The sequence below is a fragment of the Poeciliopsis prolifica genome, unplaced genomic scaffold, assembly GCF_027474105.1.
Source record: "Poeciliopsis prolifica strain line A6 unplaced genomic scaffold, Auburn_PproV2 SCAFFOLD045, whole genome shotgun sequence".
Classification (NCBI taxonomy): Eukaryota; Metazoa; Chordata; class Actinopteri; order Cyprinodontiformes; family Poeciliidae; genus Poeciliopsis; species Poeciliopsis prolifica.
Window position 1 is genome coordinate 4,101,495 of NW_026562420.1, and position 12,342 is coordinate 4,113,836.

At 36.1% G+C, this 12,342-nt stretch overlaps 1 protein-coding gene across 1 annotated transcript; it reads left to right on the forward strand.

Moving 5' to 3' along the window:
* The first annotated feature begins 1,612 nt into the window (after nucleotides 1-1,612).
* trmt10a (tRNA methyltransferase 10A) lies at nucleotides 1,613-9,197 on the forward strand. Its single transcript, XM_055056515.1, has 7 exons — nucleotides 1,613-1,964; nucleotides 5,729-5,897; nucleotides 5,971-6,042; nucleotides 6,143-6,217; nucleotides 7,657-7,806; nucleotides 7,890-7,995; nucleotides 8,698-9,197. Exons 1-7 carry the CDS (start codon nucleotides 1,804-1,806, stop codon nucleotides 8,895-8,897), a joined length of 933 nt encoding a protein of 310 aa, XP_054912490.1. The 5' UTR covers nucleotides 1,613-1,803; the 3' UTR covers nucleotides 8,898-9,197.
* Nucleotides 9,198-12,342: the final 3,145 nt, after the last annotated feature.

Below are 12,342 nucleotides of genomic sequence, written 5' to 3' on the forward strand. Positions count from 1 at the left end.
ACTGCTTATTTACATACTTTCACATAATAAATTAAATAGTTTTGTCCAACTAAAACTGTTAACAATTACATAGAGGTATTCACTGCACTGATCACTTTATCAGTGCAGTGATGAAGAGATTATCACTGCACTGTGATGCACTGCACTGAAGAGGGAGGTTATTGCACCTCCCTATTAGATGGTGAATAGGGAGGTAATCTACCTATTTGGTAGGTTATTCCACCAAATATTGATTTATGAACTCTCCTTGAGTTAAAACAATAATTTTGTTGTTTCTAAATAAAAATAAACTTTTATTTGCATTATTCAAGGACTGAAAGAACTGCATCCTTTTTATTATTTTGACCTTTTCTCATTTTCTGAAAATAATAGTAAGTTTTTGCTTGGAACTTCAGAGACATGTTATCAGGAGTTCAACAATCTTCATTTTATTTAAACATGTACCTATAAAGAGTAAAATCAGAGGACTGATCATTTTTCCAGAGCTGTATATGTATGAAACAGAATCAGACTACATTATAACATTAATGATAGACAAGCAGCTGTGGAGTGACACAGTACTTGTGGGGTCTGATCCCCTGGAGATGAAAATACAATATACTCAAAACTATGCGTTTGCTATCATTTTAAGAGCATTTTACAAAATTCATGGGATTAATAAACATTAAACCAGTTTATTATCAAGTTTTAAGATCAGATTAATGACTAGTTTTTACTAGTCATTCTTCTGAACTTTATTTGAAAATCATACTTAGAATTTGCATTACCATTATTTTTATCTGAACTATGGTAGTGCACTAGTCTGAGAGGAACATTGAGGCTTTTTTTTTATGCCCAAAACAGCATATTAAATGGCAACACTAATGTGTAACACTGGTTCAGTGAAATCAGTTTTATAATGGCCAAAAGAGCAATGACATGATGATAAAATTGTCAAGGCTTTTATTTTGAAATCTTCTGTAAGCTTCATATTAAATGACAGCACTAATGTGTAACACTGGTTCAGTGAAGTCAGTTATGTACATGGCCAAAATAGCAATTACCTGATGTAAAGATTGTGTTGTCTTTTATTTTGAAATTTTTATTAAACTTAATTTAAAATTGCCACACTATTCCTGTGTGTAACAATGGTTGGTTAAAATCAGTTATAAAATGCCAAAAACATTAGTTCTAAAGGTCAGTTTATTCCTCAAAGTTCTGCCATAGTTATGTAATCAGCTGCTCTGCCCTGCTGTGTTTCGTTGTTATGGTACTTAATCCTCTGCTAACTGTCGTGTGTGACAGAAAGGTGGAGAAATAATTCTATCTTTGTGAGACACCCAGTCAGTTCGACTGAAAAAAGCAGTCCGAACAACTCTTTCCCGTTCGGGAACCGTGATACGTATGACATTTCCCTCTATTTAAAAAATCGAAAGTCCTCGAACGTTGCATATATAGAGTAGATTTATTCACGTTTGTGTTAACACCAACGTTAAGTAAGCATAGCTTTTTGTTGTTTTACACTATATGTAGACTTTTCTAATTATTTACGTTTTTCAAAATTTCCACAATGGGCTTGTCTAAAACCTAAAGTGGGAATTCTTAGGTTCTTGAAGGCGTCTGTCGCTCCTGACTGACGTCACAGATGCGCAAACGACATCGTGTGTTTGGCAGAGAAATAGTTGTGCGTTGTACTTCTTTTCCTCCATTGTTGCAGTGATTTAAATTGGTTACAGGATTCTTGAGCGGTCAGTGAATCCCGTCAGTTAGCTGTCATTGAGCCGGCCGGCCACCTCAGTGAGCAGCAATCAGTCACTGGGTTTCATGGCGGATGTTAGCGGGGAACCTTCAGCTTCTCCCAGGCAGAAGAGTGAGAGCAGGCGCGAGACTGGAGATGCTGCCCCGGGAAACCAGACCCTGTCCAAGAGGCAGAAAAAGAAGCTCCTGAAGCAGCAGAGATGGGAGCAAGAGAGAGAGCTGCGAAAGTAAGCGCTACACTGTCTCATAGATGGAGAGTTTCTAATTAGCCCTGGTTAGAGCTGGACCAAACTTAGACCGAACTGTCAGCTGGACCTTTTCCTTCATTTATGTTACTCATCTTCTTGTTTATTGTTAATGCGTTAGTAATTTCATGAGAAATAGTCAGTCAGTTGAATAATTCAAATGAAATGAATGGTGAGAAGTTCTGTTAAACACGTATTCTTATCTCTACGGCATCGAACATTATTGAAGCATCATTTTTATGATGAGGCATTTTTAGGCTGTTAAAATTATTTACATTTCATAATGCATAAAAAATCTGTTTTCATTTGTTTTACACACAAACATACATTCTTGTACTTCTTTCCAACTAAGAACTTCCTATTGACTTCCATTCAATTTAATAACAGCATTCAAGACTAGCATAGACATATTCCTTAACCATTACCAGTATATTCCTAATCCTTATGAAAATTTAATTCACACCTTACATCTTAATCTAACTGAGTGCAATACCACTGCTTAAAAAATATTCTCACTTTCAACAAATTGTGAAAGTTGTCCTCTATAAGTTGGTATATGAGTTGATATTTCTAGCCTTTCAGTTAGGACTCTGTATTGACTTCCTTTTGGGGCTGTTTGGGTGGTAAAGTTTAGCCATCCAAACGGGGGTGAATGGGGTGTCTTTTTTAAAAAACAACATTTTTGTTTTATTAAGTGTAATATTGTGTGTGACCTTAGAAAGTTAAATAACCTCCACATTCCTTTACAGGTGTGCTTTAGAGGAATGTCACCTTTAAAGGAATGTTGAGGTTCCTTTCAAAGGACAGGAGTTTGCTCATGGGTTTAATAGACCATCAAGCCATCAGCAAACTCTCTGGACTCTGAGCTCCGTTAATAGATCTGAAGAAACTCTGACATCCCCCGTGGATCATTGAGCTTCATTTCAGTTTTACATAATCACACGCATACTCACACACGCACACACACATACAGTACAGACCAAAAGTTTGGACAAACCTTTTCATTCAATGAGTTTCCTTTATTTTCATGACTATTGACATTGTAGATTCACATTGAAGGCATCAAACTATGAATTAACACGTGTGGAAATATGTACTAAACAATAAAGTGTAAAACAACTGAATATATGCTTTATATTGTAGTTTCTTCAAAGTAGCAACCTTTTGCTTTGATCACTGCTTTGCACACACTCTGCATTCTCTTAATGAGCTTCAAGAGGTCGTCACCTGAAATGGTTTTCACTTCACAGGTGTGACCTGTCAGGTTAATAAGTGGGCTTTCTTGCTTTATAAATAGTCATAAAAATAAAGGAAACCCATTGAATGAGAAGGCTGTGTCCAAACTTTTGGTCTGTACTGTATCTATGTAAACAAGACAGTTAAAAGAAATCAATGAAAAACAGGGGCATGTTATTGGGTTGGCCTAAACACTGTTTTAGGAGGTAAAAGCACTCAGTGAGATAAATTGAAACAATTTTTAATTTTTCTCTTATTACAAGTTCCAGGACAAAGGAGCAAGGTGAACAGAAGTCTGGACAGTTACTGATCTTTAAAAAGCAGAAAGAAGCAGTAAATTGTTGAAATAGTAGGAATTCACTAATGTGAAATTTTGGACTGATATTTGATATTGCTGTTATGGTCAGTAAACAAGATTTACCGATTTTATATGTTAGTATATATATAATCGAGATAGGCACACATATGACGTAGCCTATCTGCTTCAGTTAAATTCCCCAAAATCCTGCACTGCTTCACTATCACATGACCAAACACAGCGTGTGAGAGAGGGCTGACTGACAGACTAGCCATTGGGTCATGTCTACACATGTGTGATTAACAATAGTCACCATAATGTTGCCAACTTAATGACTTTTCCTATGAAAAGTCGCTAATTTTTGCAGATTTTTGGTGTCTGCAAAAATCTGAATTGGCAAGTCAAGCTTTTTAAAGATCAGTAACTGTCCAGAAAACCACAATTGGTGCACTTCTAATAGAAACCTTTTAGACAATATGGTCCAAGAAGGATACATTGAAAATCTGCTAGAAGCAAAAGGATGAATAGCAGAAGACTGGTTCCAGTACATTTATTTTCTGATGAATCCTGTTTCCAATTACTTTTAATTGCTCTTGAATGTAATTTTTTTGGATACCAAACTTGTGTAGTGGCAACAGCAAAGCATCTTGATGGAACCATTGGTCTCTGGTCCAAATAGGAGGCACTTTCTTGTAAAAGCCTTGTAAAATGTTAATTTATAGGGGGGCCTCAAACTCCCAAACTTAAAATATTATCACTGGGCTGCACAACTTAAACCCTTATTAATATGGCTACAGAATAGTGCAGATACTTGTTGGCTGGAAATAGAGGAAAGCAGGTGTTCAGTACCACTGCAAAAATTACCTTTCTTAGATCCTCCTGCAAAGGAAATGACAAACTGGACAAAAAATACCCTTAAAGTTTGGAACAAAATACAATCGGCTTTTAAGTTATTAAAACAGATTTCTCTTTTATCAAGTATAGGATTTATAAAGACATTTGCACCAAACAATTTAGATTCTGGGTTCAAAAACTGGTCTAATAATGGAGTATCTCATATCCATCAATTAATTAATTAGGAAAATTTTCAAACCTTTGAACAGATGAAAAGTGAATTTGGTCTCCCTAAGACGGACTTCTATAGATACTTACAACTTAGATCCTTTGTGATGACACACAACAGTTGGACTAAACTCCATGAATCTACTACACCCATAAAAAATTTATATGTTTAATAAACATAAAAGGGGAAAAGGAAATAACTTAATTAGTAAAATATATTACCTGTTTCTGTCCATGAATGTGTACGATTCCACAAATATAAAGCATAAATGGGAGACTGAACTGCAGGAGTCAATAGCAGGGGACACATGGGAAGAAATATGTACTGAAGCACAATTAACAACAAATTCTAATATATGGAAAGTAATAGTCCAGAATTCAAATGGAAAGTAATAGTCCGGTTTTTCAGAACGCCAGCAATAACCAGTAAAATGGGCCCAACACAACCCAGTTCATGCTGAAGAAACTGCAGGACGCAGAATGCAAATCATACGCATATCTTTTGGTCTTGTCCTAAACTAAGTGTATTCTGGGAGGAGACTTGAAGATCTCAAGGTAATTTTCAGGAGAAATGTTCCAAAAACTTTCTTGGTGGCAGTTTTGGGGTAATACCTGATGGAATAGACAGGAAGGATGACAGATATCTTTTAAGAATCTTGCTCACAGCAGCATTGAAATGCATAACTATCTGGTGGCTGAAACTAGGGCCTCCTACGTATGGATACAAAAAGTTTGGGACACTTATTTGATGGAAGAAATAACATATTCCCTAAGGCTTCAAAAAACAATTTTTAATATAAGGTGGAGCTCTGTCATACTGTTATTAATTCAGTGACACATTTACTGGATTGCCCTTTGGGGCGGTTTAAAATACCATGGTGCTTAAGAATATGTGGACCATCTTAACTCAGGGGGGATTTAATCATGTGTTTTGTTTTTATTTTATTTTGCTGTGATCTGTCTGTTGATTTCACTCTGTTGTATTGTTAAAAATAAAGTTCAAAAACAAAAAAAAGTTTAATTTATGTTCTTCACCAGAACACAGACACATGTAAAGGACTGGTTGAGAAGTCATAAGTGTCACATTCACGTGTTGCTTCAGTTACACTGAGCATTCAATTATCTGATATCCAACTTGTGTCTGAACCAGACAGAGGAGAAAGGAGAGGAAGCAGCAGCGCAAACTGCAGCGACAGAGCACCCTGCAGGAGAACAGAGGAGACGATCTGAGTGGCTGGAAACGGCCATGCGTAGAGGCCATGCCCAGCTCTCTCAGGCTGCTAGTGGACTGCAGCTTTGACGACCTCATGCTCATCAAGGTAAGCAGGTTTGAAGTCATGGATCCTGGTTGGAAGAAGAGCCAGACCTCCTGACTGTTACTATTTCCTTCAGGACGTTCGGAAACTCCACAAACAGATCCAGCGCTGCTACGCTGAGAACAGACGGGCTTCACACCCTGTTCAGGTGAGGGCATCACATATCTACATCTGTGTCAGTCACTGAAATAAGACTCACATGCTTGGTCGCATGCAAGTGTGACACAGCATGTTTTCCCCTTCTTTAGTTTTATCTAACGAGTCTGGGAGGACAGCTGAAGCAGAGCATGGATGAAAAGGACAAAGGATGGGTGAACTGGAAGGTACCTGCAGCCAGCCCTGCTGCCTGTTCTGGAAACAATTAACGTGTTTTAAATGTTATCCTAACACACTTCTTTGTATAGCAAGTTGGTTAGCAAGTCTCAGACATACTCAATCAAAATCTGCCATATTGTATTGACAAAAACTCAAAGATACATTGGAATGGACTTTGTAGAACTGGGCTGGAACCCAGGACAGCAGAGAAGATGAGGAAGCCAGTCCTCAACTTTCAGACACATTGAACAATCAAATATATATCTGCATCTCTGAGATGATGAAAAAAATCCATCTTTTAGTAGGAAACGTCACTTTTTTATTTGGGGTGCATCAATTGCAGTTTTCTGGCTGATCACCATTCTTTAAAAAACCTGATCTTGGTCGATACCAATTGTCTTGGTCTGAATAGTCGCTAAATGTAGTGACAAAGTCAGTGGACTGACTATTGTTAACCGCAGACATCCTTAAGTGACCTGGTTGATTTGTCAGGCAGTCCTCTCTGAGAGCAGGGCAAAGGGGCACATACTCACCTTTGTGGATGTAGATAAGATTGGTTTCTCATGTAAATATCAGCCAATCACCTAATCAGCTGATTTCTTGCTGATTTATTCAGCAATAAATTAGAGCTGATTTATTGTTGCACCTCTAGTTTTAATCAAAAATTAGATTTAAATTTGATTTTGAAGTGAGGTGTGAAAATCTTCAGTTTTTACTTTTGTTACTTTGTTGCTCATTTTTCACTAATCTTTTTTTCAGAGAATCTGCTTGATGCATAGGCTGTTTAACATTGACCCACAGTGGAGATGGAGAGTTTTTCTACTCCTCAGTCAGCATGGCCATTCTTGACATAATGAATTTGCTCTTTTAATGATGAATTTGAGCTATTTATTAATTTCTTTGTTGTTGCTGTTTGTGTTTCTGGAGAGAAATGGAAGGAGGTTGGTCATGTGATGGTCATATAGCACAGGGTAACAGGTGTTTAACTGAAGCAGAGATTGAATGTCAGTGGTGTAGTCACTTTCATAGGTTGTTAAAAGTGTAGAGAAATATTTATATCAGTTATGGGACAACTTCACAGAAGCAGTATAAATATCTGATATTGGCCCAAATTGTTATATCAGTGCATCCCTGATATTTTTTTTCCTGAAATTTAAATCAGGAACATAGTTATAAGTTGGCTTATTTCTATGCACTCAGAGACAACTCAGGTCTTTTTCTCTAAAAAGAGCAGATGACATAGAGCAGATAACCCCACCCCCACTATTTATGTAGTCTTTCAGACAGCTATATTTGTGGCAGAATCAGAGTAATTACTTTAGCGTTTCCCTTTATATCGACATAAAATTTACTGTTTTGGTAGCAAACAGTTCCTAAGAAATTCCTATTTTTCGATGTGTGTAACTGTATGGTTGTGTGCATATCTGCATGCTCACATTGTGTTCAGGACATCACCATTAAAGCAGAACACTACAGTGAAGTGGTGGCTAAGGATGAGCTGGTGTACCTGACCTCGGACTCCCCCAATGTGGTGGAGGAGCTGGACCAGAAGAAGGCATATGTGATTGGAGGCCTGGTGGACCACAACCACCATAAGGTAGCTGCTGCAGGTAGCTGCTGCAGGTACAGCCATCAGCTCACTTCTGGGATTAGATTGACCTGCAGGGATTTGTGTTGCAGGGTATTAGTTATGAACGGGCAAAGGAGTTGGGAATCAGCCATGCACAGCTTCCTCTGAGCAGTTTTGTTAAAATGAACAGTCGGAAGGTTCTGGCGGTCAATCATGGTAAGTAGTGACATTTATTGATGGTAAAACAGGATGTAATAAAGATATAAGTTGGAGGATGTTGATTTTTGTTGCTCCTGTTGAGCCCTTTTTGACGCAGTTTGACCATATCTTTAGATCAAATTACTGAAATAAATATTTCCTAATGTAGGAGCGTTTCTTACTGAATAAAGGAAAAGTTGTATTTGTCTTCATTTTCACAGTGTGACAATGCTGCTGAAATAAAAGAAGAGACTATTTTTGACTTACTTTAAATATTGTGGTGAAGTCCAATACTTTTTCTCTCTTTTTTCGGGAAATGAAACTCTGCCATTTAAATTAATCACAGCCTTTATTTCTTGTAATTTTGAAGATTATGGTTTATAGCTTATGAAACCCCAAAATTCTGAGCCTCAGAAGATTAAAGTATTACCTGAGATAAAAAGAAAAAATATTTTAAATAGAAATATCAGGCTTATGAAAAGTTTGCTTATTTCTATGCACTCAATAGTAGGTTGAGACTCTTTGCATGAATTACTGCATCACTGCAGCATGGCATGGAAAACAACACTCCATAGGTTTTCTATAAGTTCTATTGCAAGTACATGTAAAAAGAAATTAGCATATTTAAGTGAATCTGTCTCAGATATGAAATATGAGCATCTTATTGAAATAGTTATTTCTTCTCTGGTATTTAATGTTGACTTCTCATTTGTTCTCTAGTTTTTGAGATCATCTTGGCTTATCTGGAGAAGGGCAGCTGGCAGGAGGCTTTCTTCACTGTTCTACCTCAGAGAAAGGGAGCTGTAGCCATCAGCCAGGATGGAACAAAATGCCAGGAGAACCAGGATGATGAGGAAGGTCCCGGTTCTGACTCGGACCTGGATGCAGCAGAGCAAACGGCTATCAGAGACCAAAACTGAATAATGGACATATCTTAGCTTAGTACCAACATCTGAGGAACTGAACATGTAAAAAAAAATAATGTTTTTCATTTTCAGGCACTTTGTTTTACTGATTATTTATTAATGGCTTTTTTTTTTTTTAGTTTGCTTCAGGTATTTGTAGAAATTATGATTGTCAACAGTTTTATGACATATCATTTTCTTTCTGTTAGACTTCTGTTGTTTGGACCTACCAGCAGAAATGTCAGACTTGTGCCAAATTGAATAATTAAAAAACAAAGAAAACATTTGTTAAAGCATAAAAGTAAGTCACAACTCTTTGTTGGCATTTTATTCATCCAATTTGGTTAAAAGGAGCTTCAGACCTAACTGAAGTTTATGTTCTGGCTCCTATGAGGTTCATTGAACACTTCAGTTTCTTCTCAGATTTAAGTTTTTTTTTCTTTATTTTTATTTAATTATTTATAATCTTACAAAGAACAACTTCACAGAAACATCAAACAGCACATGAAAAAGATAGCTCATCGAAGGACAGAGACAATGATGCATTTAAAAAAATGGCCAGAGTTTTGAATAACAGGGCACATTGTACTCTGATGAAATGATGAGATGAGGCATTGGCCCAAACCCATCAGCTTTGAACATGAGGACCCCCAAATAAGTCTCTCTAGTACAAAATAAGAATGGGCCCTCCTGGGGCCTTTGCACTAACATAAATTAATCAACTTATGAAGGTAACAGCTGAAAGTTTCCCAGCTGATTTATTCTGGCCAGCACCAAATCACTTTTACCACTCAGGATACAAAATTGTCACTGAATCACCTTACATTTGAGTTCATATATGTTGACTATTTTGACCCAAATCTTTGGGCTTTGTAGGGAGAAGGTAAGCATTTCCATTTCAAAGATTTATTGTACAGTGGCTGACCAACTAAACCTTTTCTTTATTGATTTTCTTCATTGCTTTCATGAGTACTTTCAAGCAATACTTATCTTGAGATTTGAGATTGTAAATTACACAAATACATTATGTTCAGTTCCAAATCCAGGAATTATTCATATCTTTGACTATCTTTAGCCAGTAGGAATACATCAAAGGGCAAACCCAGAAAACATGACAGTGGTCAACCATCATATTGTTGAATTGTCTCCAACCTATCCTAAAGGAAATGAAAAAATATGTTGTTTTAAAACACAATTATCGTTTACGATCCCAGTAATGCTGAAATTAATAGTAAACAATGAAAACTTTGTGGTATTCTAATTTAGTAATGTAATTAGATTAGTTGTGTTACCACCTCCACGCCAATAGAGGCAGTAACAGACCAGAAAATATGCCACTAAGAAGATTTAGAAGAACACAGAAAGCTACAGAATTTGTTAAAAACCGTGAACTACGCTGAAATAAATAAAAGAGAAGTTTAAATACATGCTGAGAGTGAAAGTCCTTCCTAAAGGTGAAGATATACCACAGATTTCAAACAAAAATAAAAACGGGAGACCGCGACTAATATAGGAAATAGCGCCCCCTGCACTTCCGGAGTGCAATGGTCCTGTTTCCAAATAATGAATGAGTGACAGTTGTTAGAATAATTATGTTTTGTTATCATTCTTACATTGGTAGTTATAATAGATTTGGTATTCCCTGAGAAAAGCTTTCATACTTGTTAGACTTTGGAGCTGCAGCTGTGTTCAGACCTTGAAGCTGCAGTCACTTGTATCTTCGGGATACTCCTATCTGCCTCCCTCCACATTCCTTTTCTACTTTGTAATAAAAGAGAAGCCCTAACAAAGGGTCTTCAGAGCGCTCAGTGAACGGCTTGAAGCAGCAGTTTGCTGGGTTCTCTCCTTTTGCAAAAGCTTTCATAAAATTCACTTACGTTGTCTGTTTGTTCTTTTATTTAGATTCATAAATACCTATCAACAGTGGTCCGTCCCGCCCCTTTCTGATTGCTGCAGCAGGTTCTTCTCGTGTTTTGTTTTTTCCGTCTTTATATAAAATGCAAAGAAAATAGTATTACAAGGCACACATTAGTAATAAAAAAAGTGTGATATATTGACCTGAAAAGAAAAAAAGAAAAAAAAATGGCACAAACTAATTGTGAGGAAAGTAAATCAAAATATTACAAATGCAAGTCAAATTTCAAAACTTAAATTAAGCTATTAACATACTGGTATAAAGATTGGGCTTTTATGATTTCATTTAAGCACTCTTAAATAATTATTTCACTTTAAAAATGGAGGTGATTTGTGGAAAACAGTATTTGTGAATAAAAACTTAGCCAGATGATTAAATTGTTAGTATCAAAATTTTAATCTTAACCCCTGTCAGAAGACCAAATTTCATTATAATAAACTTAAAGATGGAATAGGGATTTTCTGTAATATCCACTTTTGAATAATAATAATAATAAAACATTAATGAAGTCGCAACAGAAAAATATATATTGTCTTAAAATCACAGTCACAAAATACACAGGAATTGATATTTATTTTGAATTCCTTATGTAAAAAGTCATTACAGGGAAAACTTCATATAATTATGAAATTAACATCTCGTTTTTTGTAGGAATGGAAAGGAAAGCTATTTGGTTCTTATTTTCTTTAGAGATATTGTGATGATTTTTAAACAAATGTTTTCTTCTTAGACCAGAAGGAAAAAATTAATGTCAGAGTTCATTTTTGTCTATAAAATCACAACATTCATAGTTTCTTTAAAAAGGACATTTTAATTCCATTTGTTCTTTTGTCTTTTCACAATGTATCATCATGCATTTTTTCCCTATTTTTATATATAATACATATATATTTTTACTTGATATTTGTTAGCTCATTACCTCCAAACTAACTTTTAGATGGATAAAAAGATGGTTTTATGAGTCAAAAAAGTAATGTCTCTAATCACAGACGGTTGAATTGATTATTAGTACATTTTAATGTATATTTTATGACATCTTGGAAATATGGCAAAGCTAATTGAACAAGCTGTCTGTTGCAAAGAGAGAGAGAGAGAGAGAGGGAGAGAGAGAGAGAGAGACAGAGAGAGAGAGAGAGAGAGAGAGAGTAAAATCAGTTTTCAAAAGTAAGATATTGAAATATTCTTGTTTCACTCTACTGAACATGTGATTGCATATAATTTTCTGTATACAACAAGCCATAACAAAACACATTTGAATAGCCAAATATCTCCAGTGGTGACTTTTGGAAAGCAAAAATACCTTAACTGTACTTTTAAAATATTTTCTTTGTTGTTCTAGTTGTACTTTTTGGCAGCACAAATGCCTAAACTAAACAGTCAGCAGTCCCGCATTTTTGGATGCCGACTCAGGGGCGTACTGTCCCAATTCTCCAATTTTTGCACTTGGGCACTTATGTGCACTTCAAATGAATCCACGCTTCACAGAGGGGCGCACTGAGAATTGAGACTGGGCCCATGATTATCTACCATACACCGGAAGTACTG

Coding starts and splice junctions, on each gene's coding strand:
- trmt10a (XM_055056515.1), top strand. CDS start 1,804: ATGGCGGATGTTAGCGGGGAACCTTCAGCTTCTCCCAGGCAGAAGAGT. Junction 1,965..5,728: donor CAAGAGAGAGAGCTGCGAAA/GTAAGCGCTACA, acceptor TGTCTGAACCAG/ACAGAGGAGAAAGGAGAGGA. Junction 7,996..8,697: donor GGTTCTGGCGGTCAATCATG/GTAAGTAGTGAC, acceptor TTTGTTCTCTAG/TTTTTGAGATCATCTTGGCT.